Source organism: Leguminivora glycinivorella, chromosome 18 (genome assembly GCF_023078275.1).
Source record: "Leguminivora glycinivorella isolate SPB_JAAS2020 chromosome 18, LegGlyc_1.1, whole genome shotgun sequence".
NCBI lineage: Eukaryota > Metazoa > Arthropoda > Insecta > Lepidoptera > Tortricidae > Leguminivora > Leguminivora glycinivorella.
In genome coordinates this window covers 997,630-1,014,574 of record NC_062988.1, presented here as the reverse complement: position 1 = coordinate 1,014,574, position 16,945 = coordinate 997,630, and the positions used below count along the sequence as shown (strand labels likewise).

The following is a 16,945-nucleotide window of genomic DNA, read 5'->3' as shown; positions in this document are numbered from 1 at the left end:
TCAAGGTCATCTCTTAAGTCGCTGCACAAGATGTGTCCGAGGTATTTAAATTTATTAACCACCCGCACCGGTGAGCCATTCAGAACTAATTTAGGTATCCTATCCGGACCCCTACCAGCCCTAAATACCATCATCTCGGTCTTCTGAACGTTATATTTTAGACCATGAGCCGCCGCATACCGTTCACAGACCGAGAGTAGCACCTGAAGACCACTGATAGACGGACTGAGCAGCACCATATCATCCGCATAGCTGAGATTGTTTAAACAAACATCTCCTATATGACAACCGATTCTGGCGCCGCTCAGCCCGCCTATCAGATCATTCACATAGAGGTTAAAGAGGTCCGGAGAGGTTAAACCACCCTGACGTACACCGCAGTCTAGTCTATAATCACTAGATGTCGCGTCGCCCCACCTAACGCAGTTAGTTTGGTTCCCGTACCAGTATCTCAACAGCCCGACGATAGGTTTAGGTACCTTTGTGTCGAGCAATTTGTTCCAGAGAATATCATAATTCACCAGATCAAATGCTTTACTTAGGTCCAGGAAACATGCATAGACAGATGTTTCCCGGTCCAAGTAGTAATTCACACTGTGTTTTAGGCTTAAAATCGCAGTATCTGTTGAGAGCCCGGCACGGAAACCGAACTGAGCGTCATGGATATCTAAATTACTCACCAGTGCAGGCTGTATAAGTCTCTCCAGAATTTTCCCCAGAATTGTGCCCAAAGAAATAGGCCTGTAGTTGCTGGCAGATCCCAGGTCACCCGTTTTGTTTTTAACAACTGGAACCACGACGGTCCGCATCATCTCTAGTGGTAGGTAGGAATATTTGACGCACATGCAGTATAACGCGCATAATTTGCCATAAATGATATCGCTAGCATACTGCACATGTTCCAAACTAAGTCCATCGTGCCCAGGCGATTTACCCCTTGTCATTTGTGCAACTGCTTTTTTGATATCCTGGGGGGTAAACCGTACTGAGTCCTTCATTCCCGATATCACTGTATCCGCTTGTGCCGCCGTAGGCAGCGGGTCAACCTTGAACCTGCCAGCAAACATGTCTGCTATAAGCTTGGGCTCCCGCAGACCGTCCACACTAACAGGAAGACTTTGTTTAGGAGTAAGTTTCTTGATGTTACTCCAGAACTTTACAAAGTTCTTTTCTCGTTTGCACGTAGCTAGTATGTCCATCTTGATCTTATCTTCATTATTTTGACACCATTTCAGCTTGTTTTTGAAGGTTTTGCGGCTATTCTTCATATTGTCAAATACTTCACCAGAAGATGGACGGCCCGCGAGAACCCAAGTCTGAAAATATATCCTAGCCAATTGATGACTCTGCTTGACATGGAAATTCCACCCTGTTACCTTATCCGGTCTATTCCGTTCACCACCACGAGAAGCTGAAGTGACAATGGCAGCAGACTGTAAAATAGATACAATTTGTCTATAAAAATCGTCTATGTGTAGTTTATGATAACTTAAATTGCTACATAATATTTCTGGGTCGTCGTAACAAATATCACAGTTCGAACTATCACTTATACCTACAAGTTTACTACTAATTTATCGACCTTAATACATTACATGCGTTACGGGATATGCTAAGCCCCGTATTTTTTCAATTTTAGTGCTATACGGGGATAAAATAACCCCGTATTTTCTTTTCTATATAATTTTCTGAGTTTTTATCGTATCCACGTGCGGGGATAATGAGACGTAGGAAATTTCATACTCTTACAGTTAGCCGAAAAAAATATAATATATATAAAATTCAATTTTTCAGGAACTTACAGCACTTTTAACAAACTTAGGCGTACGGGGCACTTTTATACCCGTAACGCACTACGATGTAAACTATTACGGGGCGGATTGGGCCTCGTAACGCACTAGATTTTGGGTTAAGGTTTTGGCTTGCCGCAGCGAACGTGTTAATGTATTTTTTCTACTCCCAAACTGTTATTCGTCATTTAAAGGGTCGTGCATAGATCTTTAAAACCCTATTCATCAAAAGTCTATTCCCCAAAGCCAGCATCCGCCGGCTTTCCGCGCATGCGCGCAGTATCGAAAAAACTGAAAACGCATGGTTTGGCTCTGTAACCATGGCAACGCATTGTTATAACGATACTGTGCGCGTGCGCGGGAAGGCTTTGGGCAGCTGAGCTGACAGTGCAAACCTTTGCGTCAAAATATAGGAAACAGTGTGAATTTCACGAAAGTTATTCAAGAAAACTATTAAAAACTAAGTGCATGGTCGCACAAAAAGTATTGTATGCATGCAACGGTGTTTAATTGAGTCAAAAAATACTCGTGGCGTCTTAATAACAATTTTCGGCTTCGCCTCAAATTGTTACCCACGCCACTCGTCTTTTTTGACCTCCTTGTCATAAAATACTATATCTTATGTTCTATTTTGTTTAGAAGATATCTTTAAAAGACGCATTTATCCCGCCCAGAAACATTTATCCAACTTGACCTTGACAATTGACATAGTCCTTGAATTTCGTGTAAACTATCTAGATCCTTGCTGTTGGTGGTTGAATCTCGTGTAAACCGTCTAGATTCACGGTGAGGATGAGTGAGCGTGCTGTGATCTTTGCGTCTATCAGTCTTGCACCCCTCACGGTGTACGCCGTGTCACCAAAACCACTGTGTCCAAACTGTCGTGTCACCCGGTTTCTGGTTGTGCTTTTGTACTGGGCGGCCAGCTGGTATGGGGAATATTTTGTGCTTTTGAAACGTATTTTAATTGATTTTTAACAATAAAACACTTGTAGTTTCTGCAGCGTTATCACGTTGCCTAGAGAGTTATGTCGCTGTTTTCTTCTACTGTGTAAAATCTCTCGCAAGTACGAACATGCGAGCGTATGCTTTCAGTTTTCCGATGCGTAAGCGTCTTAAAATGCAAACAGGTTTTTATGTATTTGATAACGGTAGAGTTTCTATTAGTTACTGGCTGGATTTGAAAAGTAAACACAAATTGAAGTGACACAGTGCAGTGATTGTATTTGTTTCAAGTGCGAAGTTTACCCACTCTTGGATTTGTCGGTGCTAACCGGCCAACCGCCCAGAGATCCAATTCACAGTTCGATCGAGATTTACTCCTGACAGATAGAAAACCCTAGTTCTTAGAAAAGTGTAGAATAAAAACGTAAGCTCGACGCCGGTATGAAAAAATATGATAACTTCAAAAAATCGTGACCCGGAGTTACAAAACGCCTCCTCTACCTCTTGTAGATTTTAAAGAACCTAATTGTATTGTAAACTGTCATCTTTTGGCACGAAGTACCTACGGCATAAAGGAGACAAACGACAGCTGTAAAAATAAAAGCAGTTTTTTAAAAGTTAAGTTAGTATTTGTGGATACACATACAAAGCTGCAAAACGTCGTTCGACGTTTCCATTGAAAGAAGGAGTCTACAGATACTCTGGCGTAATTTCTAAAACGATCGCGTCTCTCGCCCTATATTATCATAATTTCTAGTGGCTTAATAAACGTGAAGTATAAGGGTTTCCCAAAAGATATCGACGCCGATTCAGCTTTCGCCGAAACAACATGCGTACGGCTACGTTCAGCGGCGATGACGCATAAGCGACTTCATACTAACGCGTGATTTTTGGTTTGAATTTTGAACTATATCTATCATGAGGTAGATCTCGATCGACCGTGGCGGCCCTACACCGTGACGGCGTACCATCGCGGGGTTGCCGTAGGCCCAGCAGTCGGGCGCGACGCGCTCGGTGCAGAAGGGCAGGCGCGCGCGCAGGCGGCGCAGGCCGCGCGTCCAGCGCCACGCCGACGCGGCGGCCGCCGACGTGGCCGTCACTGCGCGCGTCAGCATAGCCGACGCGGCCTCGGGGAGGTATTGGAATAGCGGCGTGGCTGACGGTTCTTCCTAATGTTCCACATTATATAAGAAGCCTGCAGGTCGTTCCCTAGTTGGATAGATGGCGGTACCATCTCTCTCTCGTATAGGAAGTGTGCTTGCACACTTTGCTCATCCTGAAGCTTTCGCCACACAAACGCGTGTTATGAGCAAGGCACGAGGTCGCATTGCGCACAGCGCACTCAAAACCCGCGAATCGAGCTCTCTAGAGAAGCAATCAACTATTATCTAAAACTGTTTTTAATTAAATAGTATTTTTCTACTTCATTCAGAATACATTATTATTTATTATGAATGTTTTGGAGAACCTTCTGTTCTACAGTTGACTATTAAATGTATTTGACCGTTTACAGTATTTTTGAGCTACGTTCATGTTACAGTCGACTACATTACTGCCCATAAAATTTGAAATTTTCAGTAAATAATCTCACGTTTTTAATAATCCGCCATACAACAATGATGAACAGGTCGGACCACTCCACTATACCATTTATGGTTGGCTGGTTCCTAATGATTCCATAAAGGGATAATTTGAGTCCCTAAACTAATCCCGCCTATGAATTTGTCATCCCTACTGAATATTTAAAGGGTCTAAAATAACACTGCGACATTCAGTATATCAATTAGCATTATACTTGAGAGTTGAATTTTAGATTAGGTTTACATCATCGAATATATTATGACAAGCAGACCGCCAAAAATACCGGACCACATCTTTATTATAGTAAATAAAAAAGGTGTGTCAAGATATATTTGGCGCTCTGACACAACATATTCGATACAGACTACGCACAATCTAGAAAAAATGTAAATCTTTTTATCAACGCTGATAATAAGTTCAAATACAAACGAGCTAAAGAATGCGAGGGCAATAACGTAATTCTTATATCGGTGCGGTATCTCGTACAAATATGCTCAGCAAATATTTTCCAACGGCATTGGAAGGCATTACAAGTAACTACAGATACAAGCGTAAGAACTACTAGGAAACTTTTAGAGTAGTGTCATGCTGATCTCATACTAGGAGGGGAACTAGATCAACGTAAAGCATTCGGTTAATACGATGCGTACATTATAGAAGAAATGGCTTAGTGTACGTCGGATATGATACCATCAATTCTTTATCAAACTTATCAGGAAAATAATCAGTTGGTGGAATTTTATATTATTGGTAAGTGTGGGTGGAATTTTTCCAATTAAAAATGCGGCTTATTTTCTAGAATAAAGCGCTTTATGGCAATAGCTGTTCTGCTTCTGTCATGACACGTAAGTGAAGTAACTATCTATCTATCTATAGCATTTCTTTGTACATTGGTCAAAGAGGATAAAATGCCTTCTAGACAAAAATTCAAACGTTGGCGCTCCGTGAGGAATAATACGCAAATGGCTTCGACGCACCAATTCTAAAGAGCAATAGAGAGAGAGATAACTACGATAAGCCACGGTGCGTCAACGATTGTCCGTCAGGCTAGGGGCCCTTACTGACTCTTTAGCCATTGATGGTGATCATATCCGACTTTTATATATTTGCAAAAAAGAGTAAAAATTTAAGGCTGGTTTTAGTGTCACGCGGATCGTCCGCACAGAGCTATCCGCACCGGAATAATATGTATTAAGTTCAGGGAGCGTTTTAGAGAAAAGCGGACGAATCCGCGCAGACGACAACATCAACTTCATACAAATTGGTCGTGCGGATCGCTCCGCGCGGTCGGTCCGCGTGACACTATAAGCAGCCTAAAGCTGGCAACATCGTAGTATCGTCCCGTTTTCTGGCAGACGTTGATTAGAAGCGACACTTCAATTTTACCACTTTTAACTTCTACTCTTTTCTGCCAGCCTGTAAGGAAGGTTCCCCGGCACTTGCAAGGGCGGGACAGTACCTCAAACTGAGGCCACGCCATGGCCATGTTAACGCCGTGGTTGTTCGCCCACCACTTCAGGTCCTTCTGGTGGTCCGCGTTGTTTATCGTGTGGTGGAACTCTTCGTAGAGTTGGGGTAATCTGGAAATTACGGCGAATCAGTTGATAATACAAAGAGTAAGAAGTCAGTTTTGAAACAGGGAGAAAGGATTAATTATCGTTAATGGAAGATTTGCTTATATGTTTTACTCTTGGGAATAACATTAGACAGCTAAGAGACTACAATTTTTCCTCAGCTCAAAGCCAAAAATTTGCCAGGAATAAAATAACTATGAAGAGATAAAGTATGGTTTCTGCTAAAGAATGTGCAATGTTGATGGCAACGTTAAACGTAAGGGACCATCCACACTCATAAGTTGCGGCGGAGTTGCGGCGCGCGCCACGTCTTCGCCACGCCGCCTGAATGTAATTCTCAAAACAATTTTCCTAGAAAGTCCTTATAAAGTTCTACTTTTGTGATTTTTTTCATATTTTTTAAACATATGGTTCAAAAGTTAGGGGGGGACGCACTTTTTTTCCTTTAGGAGCGATTATTTCCGAAAATATTAATATTATCAAAAAACCATCTTAGTAAACCCTTATTGATTTTTAAATACCTATCCAAAAATATATCACATGTTGGGGTTGGAATGAAAAAAAATATCAGCCCCCACTTTACATGTAGGGGGGGTACCCTAATAAAACATTTTTTTCCATTTTTTTATTTTGGCACTTTGTTGGCGTGATTGATATACATATTGGTACCAAATTTCAGCTTTCTAGTGCTAACGGTTACTGACATTATCCGCGGACGGACGGACGGACGGACGGACAGACAGACATGGCGAAACTATAAGGGTTCCTAGTTGACTACGGAACCCTAAAAACATCTCCTCAGTACATTTTGTATAGGAGGCAACTCATGAGTGTGGGTGGTCCCTAATCTTCTGGTCAGCGGGTGTGAAAAGATGAATGAAAAGGGATACCTTGGAAAACCTGATACAAAAAAGTAAATAGACACTAAGAAACATTGGACAGCATACATAAAAAATTCGGAACATTGTCAGAAAACTCTAAGAGGAAAGTACTCACGTAGGATCCTGGCTGATGTTTAGGCACTTAAACGTAAGTCTCTGTGCCTCCATCTGTTGACAGTCCACTCGAAGACACCGCTCATGTTCTCGATTCTCGAAGTTGGAAACACATCAGAACCAACTCAAAGAGAACAATACTCACGTAGGCTCCTAGCTGATGTTTAGTCACTTGTGGAAGCTAAACATTACGTCTTTGAAGAACGTGAGTCTGTGCCTCCATCTGCTGACACCACTCATGTCCTCGAAGTAGCAAGGATTGTAGGAAAGGAGACACATGAACCAACTCAAAGGAAGAAATCTTGAAGACATCGCTCGTGTCAATGAATCGAGGGTTATAGGAAAGGAGACAGATGAACCAACTCAATGAACAGTACTCACGTAGGCTCCTGGCTGATGTTTAGGCACTTGTGGAAGCTGAACAATACGTCCTTGAAGAACGTGAGTCTCTGTGCTTCCATCTGCTGACACCGCTCGAAGACACCGCTCATGTCCTCGATATACCGAGGATTGTAGGCGGTGATCTCGGCGAGAGCCGCTTGGTACTTCTCTCGGGACTTGGACACTTCCTCGCGGCATTTCGATACGCGCTCCGCCATTTTCTTAACCTGTAACAGAGGAAAAGCTTGAGATTAGTGGAACGGATTCAATAAAGGGAATGGATGACGGCCCATGATTAAGTACGACACATGTGTGACACTTATACATAAAGATAAATTAGCCAAAAAAGAACAAGAAAACACTAGCATCTTATTGCGTCTACCACAAGTTTTTGAGGTGTACAACGTTACTAAATAGCGCAGATGTGTCCAAACACACTACACTCACAGTGTTTGGACAGACCATCGAGTGTGTATGCGACCAGTGGTAACGCTCAAAGTGAACGCAGCCGACGCGCGCGAAGGAGGGTAGATCGAGCGCTGTCTACGCAACTTTGACATCCACCCGCCTTCTTCAGTTTTCCGTGATCATGATGCATGTATCGAAATATCTGTAGGGAATGCAACCGAGTAGTGAAAAAACCGAGTTTCGGTTAAAACCGTCCGGTTTTCACCGATTTGAAACTCGGTTTTCAATCGAGTTAAACTCGAGTTTTTTCGTTGAAGGATTTTTTAATAAAAATACTAAATACATTAGTTAAGATGCAAATTCTCACCTAGAAACTGACGTACCTAAAGCCAATGTAGATTACTTTACTTGTTCAAATATTTCAAATTACAGTGATCACTTTACTTTTTCAAATTACTTGTAGGTAATTGTTATTTGAACTTCTATCAATCTATCTCTAATCTATCTTGCATTATCCCGGTATTTGCCACGGCATTCATTGAAGCCTGGGGTCCGCTTTGACAACTAATCCCAAGATTTGGCACATGCACTAGCTTTATGAAAGCCTTTGCCGTCTCACCTTCCAACCGGAAGGATCCTATTGGAATTATTCCGGTTTCCTCGTGATGTTTTAATTCATCGAGAAGCGACTGGTAAATATCAAATGACATTTCGCACATATGAATTCATTGGTACGAACCGGGGTTCGCGTTCGCACTCTCTTACCACAAGGCCAGCAGCGCTTTTTGAACTTTAACGAACATTTTGTTTTTGTAGTAGGTACTTACGTTGTTCAAGATTCACCTAATACGCCAAATATCTAATATTTTATAAAAGGCAACTGAACGGTGTTTAAGAGATTTGTAATTGTAACATAATATGCTATTTTCACGCAATTGTAGGATGAAAGAAGAAATTTCGGTGCTTTTTTTTCTTTTGCGGAGACACTGTAGGTAAAATTAACTAAAAGTAAAGTTTTGCGGATGCGGTGTCGGGTCTGGGTTCATGCTTAACAATCATATAAAAAAGTTTTGAAGGAGCTTATCTTTTCCACTTCATCAAAAGCGACTGTTTTATTTGATAAAAATACAAATGACAATACACGTATACCGTTAAGGTTTATGGAATTCCCTGGATTTATTTATTTATTTATTTTATTGGATTCCTCATGAATTCCATTATTAGAACTCGAGCTTGACAAAATTACGTCTTGAAAACCCAACATGCTTAACAAACATAACGAAGAAAACAAATCAACGCGTCATGCGTCTTTAAAACTTTCTTTCTGATCATCATCAGCGATTCCACTTCATCAAATGCCATTCTTTTTAATGTTATTCCTTTTCTGATAAAGATACAAAAGTCACTATTGGTGTGCCGTTTAAATTTGAAGAGTTCCCTTGATTCTTCATGGAGCCCGCCACCAAAACACGAGCTTGACCTAGTGTTGTTATAAGACTAGTCTTGAAGACTTTTAAACCTTAAAGACTTGCAAACCCTAAAGGTTCACGCTTTAAAGACTCAAGCGTTAAAGGTTTTAGCTCAGAAACGGTTCAGAACCTTAACGACTCAAGCTTTTTATGAGCTCTTAAGAGTGAGTCTTTAAGACTCGGGCTTCATAGAGAGCTCAAGCCCCTAAACCTCGAAGGCCTGTGTCAAGCTTTAAGAGCTCAAACAACGAGCTTTATAGGCAGATAGTATTTATATTTAACCCTTAATTTGACGGTGTCGGTTTGGTAGATTATAGGGTTCCGTACACAATGGGTAAAAACGTAAGTCTATTACTAAGACTCAGATATCCGTCCGCCCGGTCACGTCACCACGCTGTATCTCATGTATCTCAGGATACTAAAAAGTACGGAGCTCTTAGTGGGCGAGTCCGACTCGCACTTGGCCAGTTTTTTTTACTTCTGTTGACCTTAGGATCTAGTTTATTAAAAGCTCTTAAGACTTAAATGCTACAAATCTTATAGACTTAAACCTTCAAAGCTTAGGAGTCTTTAAAGCTTGAGGACTAAAGACTCGAGGATTCTGTGCTCGTAAGCAGCAACGCAAACTTATAAGGTTGGGGCTTATATGGTCGAGGCTTTAAAATTCGAGGCTTTAAAACTCAGAAGTCGCGACTCGAGTTTTGTAGTTTACGCCTCAAAGCTTAAATTCACAACACTAGCTTGACCAGAATGTGGCTTAAAACCCCAACGTTCTTAGCAAACGAAAATCAGTTTACCTTTAAGATTTGAAGAGTTTCCTTGAATTCTCCAGGATCCCATCATCAGAACTGGACACCACTTGATAAAAATAGGACCAACCTATATATACATTCGATAAAAAAAAATCGGTTCAGAGTTGAGGGAGATATCAAATAACAAATATTTAAAAAAATACAGATGAACTGATTACCTCCTCCATTGATCTCTTAAAATCAGCTTTGGACACTTGGAGGCCTTGGTAATTTTTTTCTTTTTATAGTATATTTATTTCATTTTACTCCTCCATTGATATTTGGAAATCGGTTAAAAATGAAAGAACTCACCAGGACACAAAAGATGCCAAAACGATTACTTTCATCATTTCAATTATAGATGAGATTCGTTCTCAGAGAGTTGAAAATAGAGTCTTTTCATCCCATTTTACATCGCAATATGCTGCGTCTAACATAAAGAAATATGTAACATCACTTACGTTACATTTTTAAATTGTTCATGTCGATTGAACTTCAGATATACTTTTCAAAGCAATAATCTTCACCAATTCCTAAGAAAAACTGGTCCCAGCAGTCAACAAATCGTCCTATGAGATTTTTATTTATATACTGTGTTTACAAAGTCCATAAAAACACAATATAAGCGAAAAATCTGTTTTGTTTAACAATTTACCTGAAGGTAACAAAAACTCGGTTATGAACCGAAATTCGAATCGGTTTCGAGTTTCACCGAAAAAAAACCGATACTCGGTTTTCGGTTCTAGCTGCATTCCGCAAATATCGGGAGCTCGACAAAAATCAAAAAGGTAATCACGGTCTATATCGCGGTCAATATAAGTCCACTGATAGACACTCCAGTGTCGCTTATGTTAACACCAATGTCACTACACACAGAGACAAACTAGCCAGAAATATACATAAAATAAATAACAAACATACCTACATGATCGATTAACTCCTAACTTCTTTGTTTACTCACAACAGACATAAAGCAGCTCGCAAACTCGCCAATTTATCTTAACACAATGAAACAACTCAATGGCCCAAACTGAAAAGTGTGTCAGTGGAAACTGGACCACATCCAATTCCCGGTTCTTGATTTACAGATCGCGAAATCTGGGCCAGGAAATAAGACTTCAATTGATAATGCAGTTAAGTATTGTGCAATTCCCGAAAAATTTGTACATTTGGATCACGTCTCCGATTTTGATAAAAATTGGTAGGTTGATAGAGTCCGTGATGCTGAGCAAGATACACTAGGTTTCCCAAAATGTCCAGATTTCTATACATTTTCGGTAACAAAAAAGGAAAGTTTCATACAATCAACCTAGGACATTTTGGGAAACCTAGTGGATCTTGCTCAGCATCATGGACTCTATCAGCCTACCAATTTTTATCCAAATCGGAGACGTGATCCAAATGTACAAACTTATCGGGAATTGCTGTATTGCAGTTTGGGTTTTATTTTCAGACAAAACTTTAGCTTGCAGTGCTTTTGATAAATGAAACCGCATTGCATTGCATATAAGACTGGGTGGGAATTCTGTACAGAAACAGAAGAGTCACAAAATGTATAGGATCCTATCCCATAAGTACAGTCACGGACTTTAATTGTTGATCCACTTCTAGCTCATTTTATACTGGAACGTCATAGCTTAACTATGATATGTCCAGTATAAAATGAGCTAGAAGTGATAAAGTCCGTGACCGTACAGTGAGCGGTAAAACTGCATGGCGAATTTATCAATGAATTCATCCATAATTCTCCATGCATTTTTGCAGCTCAATCTATTACATTCCATGACTTTTCTCTTTCCAAATATACCTTTATCATCCATAATAGTGCGACAAAAAATGCAACGAATAGTGGTTTAGCCGGATACCGGAGACCGGGTATCTGACTCTTCTCAGATTATTTTTTTGTGTCAATATTTGTATTGTTACTAACCCTATTGACACTTAATAACTGTATGCAAATATTTTTAATATACTCAAGACCACAGCAAAAATTTGCATACCCGCTTCACGTATTCGATTAATTACCTATTTCATGCGCCTTTTACTTAGTTTTCTGTCAAATCCAATAACTTCCCGTACTTAATTTCCATTAAATTCCTCGGCTGTGCACCGTAAACACAATTTCCGTAAACGTAACAAAGTAAAGCCAGGTGATAAACCGAAGAGAAATCACGAGACCCAGCGGCGCCGGCGAACAGCCAATTCAATTACACCTTAAGACTTTTCAAATTAAAGTCTATAATGCAATAGACAGTTGTACAGTGGCCATCTGATATATCTAAACGGGCAAAGTGCTCAGAAACATCGGAACGCACTTTGAAGCTTTGGTAATAGAGGGGTGTTTCGATGTTTGTGAACACCTTGCCCGTTTCGATATATCAGACGATATAGTAGAGGAGCCAGACTGTGTGCAGCCACCCTTCACTGAGCACTAATTGGATGCCATTTTGATATAAATTAACATAAAAACCGGCCAAGAGCCACGCTCAGTGTAGGGTTCCGTAGTTTTCCGTATTTTTCTCAAAAACTACTGAACCTATCAAGTTTAAAACAATTTTCCTAGAAAGTCTTTATAAAGTTCTACTTTTGTGATTTTTTTCATATTTTTTAAACATATGGTTCAAAAGTTAGAGGGGGGGGGACGCACTTTTTTTTCCTTTAGGAGCGATTATTTCCGAAAATATTAATATTATCAAAAAACGATTTTAGTAAACCCTTATTCATTTTTAAATACCTATCCAATAATATATTACACGTTGGGGTTGGAATGAAAAAAAAAAAAACGCCCACTTTACATGTAGGGGGGGGGGTTATCCTAATAAAAAAATTTTTTCCATTTTTTATTTTTGCACTTTGTTGGCGTGATTGATATACATATTGGAACCAAATTTCAGTTTTCTGGTGCTTACGGTTACTGAGATTATCCGCGGACGGACGGACGGACAGACGGAAAATAGTTGACTACGGAACCCTAAAAATGAGCTAGCTTAAAACATTAAAATGGATCTATGGTTCGGTGTGCAATTATCGGTATTTGGTATTGTAATGCGGTGATGTATTGGTTGTATGATGTATGCGTGATTATTCGGGTTTTTCAGGATCGTGTTAAGATACTGTTTATACGGTTTGCCAATGTCGATTAAGATTTCTTTAGTGCTAAGCGAAATAGACCGATGCTTCTCATTTACTATGTTACTTGGCTTGCTTGCAACAGTTGCAACGCATAAAATTTACTAGCCTACATCTCTGTAAGGAAATACCTGACGCAGATGTCTTAGGTAGATACATTAATTGTTTTATTGATTTCATTGTTTCGAGTTGTGTGTTATTTTTGTTAAACTTTTAAATTCGGTTCTTTCTTTCTCTAACTGCTACGAGAGGCACTGAAACTTGAGCAGTCTCATTACTCTGCTTACACCTTTGGAAATACATAATATACGCCATTAGGCATTAAGTCCGCCATTTGGCATTAAGTAGTAGTCCGCTATTAGGCATCAGGTAATATATGCCATTAGGCATTACGTCCGCCATTTGTACATTTTTTTGATTTATATGGAATAAACTGAATAAAGTAAATAAATAAATAATATATGTGAATTTATATATGTATGTTTTATTATCGCTTGAGTTAGCGATAATATCTCTTGGGTAAATTATATACATATAGCTATATAAGTACATATTACAGAGTGTATAGCACTTAAGCTGAGTTTAGACCAGCAAGTTATTGCTGCAAGTTTTGAGACGCAACTATAGGTAAGAGTGAGTGGCAAATATCTGCATCTCTTTCTTGCATATACTTCTGTCTCAAAACTTGCAGCAATAACTTGCACGTCTAAACTCAGCTTTAGATAAGTAGCTACTACATTATTTATTACATAGTACAGTCAACAACAGCTGTGAATATAGACAGTGCCAAGAATATGTATACAGAACTTTATTTCCTGTACATTAAGGTGTATGTATACATATCTTTGGCACTTTGTCTGTATTCACAGCTTTGTTGTTGACTGTACAAGTACCTACCTGTATTCTTAGTTTAGTCAAAGAGGATCGAGTATTAAAGAGCGTTACTGTCAAAGCAAAATGTGTTAGCGACACTCCACACAGGCAGTTTTGACATTTCATTCTGAGCTTGATATGTTTTAAAATTACATACTTACCAATAAATGACGCTGTGAAAATAAAACGTATTGCATTAGTGTTTATTTTTTTAGGGACTATTAACAGTCAACACACAGGCGACGCACGTCGTAACACGCGGAACGGACGCCAGTCCGCTCCACGCGCCACGTCCCTCGCCGCCCGTGTGTATTTTACGCCTTATGATCTCATTTGAGAATAAAAAGCAGATTTTTGAGACGTAGAATTCTTACACAAAGGGTATTATATAAGTAGTATATTATGTCAGAAGGAAGGAAAATGATATATTTACGGCGAGGGCATACAGTGAATCCTGAACGAAGTTAAGGGTTCTCAAATTTAATACTTAAGAGTAGCGTAGAATTTCAAATACAATCTTGAGCGTAGTGAGTCTTAAGGCCCAATGTGGAATGGACTTATCATGGGTTACCATAAGAACATATCTTTATGTCGTAACAACAATAAAAGCTCGGCCACACATGCACGTTTTGAGAGTATAGGCGGAGCGTTAGCGGAGCGCAATGATAGTGGAGCGCCGGACGAACGCTAGCGTTGCGCCCAGCGGACGCCGGCGGGAACTAACGAGCGCGGATTGCGAGCGGAATGCGCGCTAAATGCGCTACGCTATCAAAACGCGTTATGTGTGGCGGAGGCTTAAATAATCGTACTTTGTCTTCAAACAGGCAACAAAATAATCTTCAAAGAAAAACGCTCAAACTTGTTTCATTAGTCTCTTAACAATACCTACTTTTAACGACACTTATGAGAAGTAGTGAAGTAAAACGTACAACCTTTTATTTTCTTCCACGTGACAGAGTTATTAACGACGGTAGAGGTATAAAAACAATGAAAGACAAACGTTGCACGAAGAAAAACTAAATTTTAACTTCCGATTAGCAGAAACGTCTGCAATCGATGCCACTAGGCTTAGAATAAATTTAAAAGTGGAAGTGGAGCGCTGGAGTATCGATATCGATCCAGAGGCCGTGAGTTCAAGTCTCACCCAAGGCAGACATTTTCCACTTTTAAATTTATTCTAAGCCTAGTGGCATCGATTGCAGACGTTTCTGCTAATCGGAAGTTAAAATTTAGCATGGTTAGCGCATCGTAACTGGTGAATTTCCAATATGACTTGGAACTCCGGTTGCCGTTTAAGAAGTTTAACACTCTTACGGTAGATGTCGCTACGGGTCCCATTGACCTTAGTAGTGGAAAATTTCGCTGGCTTGGTTGAAGTCTTGGTGGCTCAGTTGGCAGAGCGCTGGAGTATCGATCCAGAGGCCGTGAGTTCAAGTCTCACCCAAGGCAGACATTTTCCACTTTTAAATATATTCTAAGCCTAGTGGCATCGATTGCAGACGTTTCTGCTAATCGGAAGTTAAAATTTAGCATGGTTAGCGCATCGTAACTGGTGAATTTCCAATATGACTTGGAACTCCGGTTGCCGTTTAAGAAGTTTAACACTCTTACGGTAGATGTCGCTACGGGTCCCATTGACCTTAGTAGTGGAAAATTTCGCTGGCTTGGTTGAAGTCTTGGTGGCTCAGTTGGCAGAGCGCTGGAGTATCGATCCAGAGGCCGTGAGTTCAAGTCTCACCCAAGGCAGACATTTTCCACTTTTAAATTTATTCTAAGCCTAGTGGCATCGATTGCAGACGTTTCTGCTAATCGGAAGTTATAGCATGGTTAGCGCATCGTAACTGGTGAATTTCCAATATGACTTGGAACTCCGGTTGCCGTTTAAGAAGTTTAACACTCTTACGGTAGATGTCGCTACGGGTCCCATTGACCTTAGTAGTGGAAAATTTCGCTGGCTTGGTTGAAGTCTTGGTGGCTCAGTTAGCAGAGCGCTGGAGTATCGATCCAGAGGCCGTGAGTTCAAGTCTCACCCAAAGCCGACATTTTCCACTTTTAAATTTAAAACTAAATTTGTTGCTCGCGTTGTTGACAGCAGAAAAAGTACAGCGAGTAACTAGCAAAATTTTATGAAAATCATGAAGCAATAAAAGGCTGTCAAAAGTTAACATTAGACAATTCATAGATCAATCCCAATACATGTGCAATGTACATACGCGATACGTTTAAAATAGGGGGACGAGTTTTAATTTTTAAATCCGGTTTAAATTTGGGATGCACAGAGGGAGGCGTTATTTGATATCCGTGTCGTAGAGTCGTAGCTCCCTCTTACATCTCACGTCCGGTAGCAACAATACTTCAATCCGCCGAAGAAGAAAAAAAACGAAAATATCTGCTCCCCTGTGAAAAACGACATGCAACATTTACCCCCCTCGTAACATCCGTTGATGGTATCTTCGCACCTCAAATGTCTGCCTTTGTGAAACATCTGGGTGAAGCAATCGCCGAACGATGGGACAGATCCCTCAGCGTGGTTATGGGTTGGCTAAGATCAAAAATTACAATTTCAATAATCCGTGCTACAAGCATGTGTATCCGGGGTACGCGATACAAATTTAACACGTTCAAAAACTTCTTTGGCTTAAATGATGGCGCAGCCCTACCCAATCCTTCCTCCACTTCATAAATTTCCCTGTTTTGTTGATGCTTTGATACGTATTTGTAATATTTGTAACTATCTTTTTGTAAATAAATATTATCTCATTTAAAATAGGGTAGAATCACGGCAAGATAAGTTGTGAAGTTGATAGCCCTGCCTCTGCAAGGGGTTAAATAACCTAACCACAAAATTAATTTTGAAAAAACTTCCGACATAGTGGACCGATTTTCATGAAACATGGTTAAGAACACGTTCAACTTTCAAACAAAAAACAACTAAATATAAATCTGTGCATCCGTTCGGGACCTACGATACCACGGACAGGCACACATACAAACAGACGATTGTATAGA

At 40.2% G+C, this 16,945-nt stretch overlaps 1 protein-coding gene across 4 annotated transcripts in view; it reads right to left on the bottom strand.

Annotated features, from left to right (window-relative positions):
• LOC125236029 (protein kinase C and casein kinase substrate in neurons protein 1) overlaps window positions 1-16,945 on the bottom strand; it is a 221,325-nt gene that overhangs the window by 10,137 nt on the left and 194,243 nt on the right. For all 4 annotated transcript variants that reach the window (XM_048142715.1, XM_048142712.1, XM_048142713.1 and 1 more), the window contains 2 exons: window positions 7,267-7,493; window positions 5,776-5,896 (listed from right to left, as the gene is read on the bottom strand). In XM_048142715.1, the coding sequence (XP_047998672.1) occupies window positions 5,776-5,896; window positions 7,267-7,493 (348 nt within the window). The remainder of the gene's footprint in view (window positions 1-5,775; window positions 5,897-7,266; window positions 7,494-16,945) is intronic.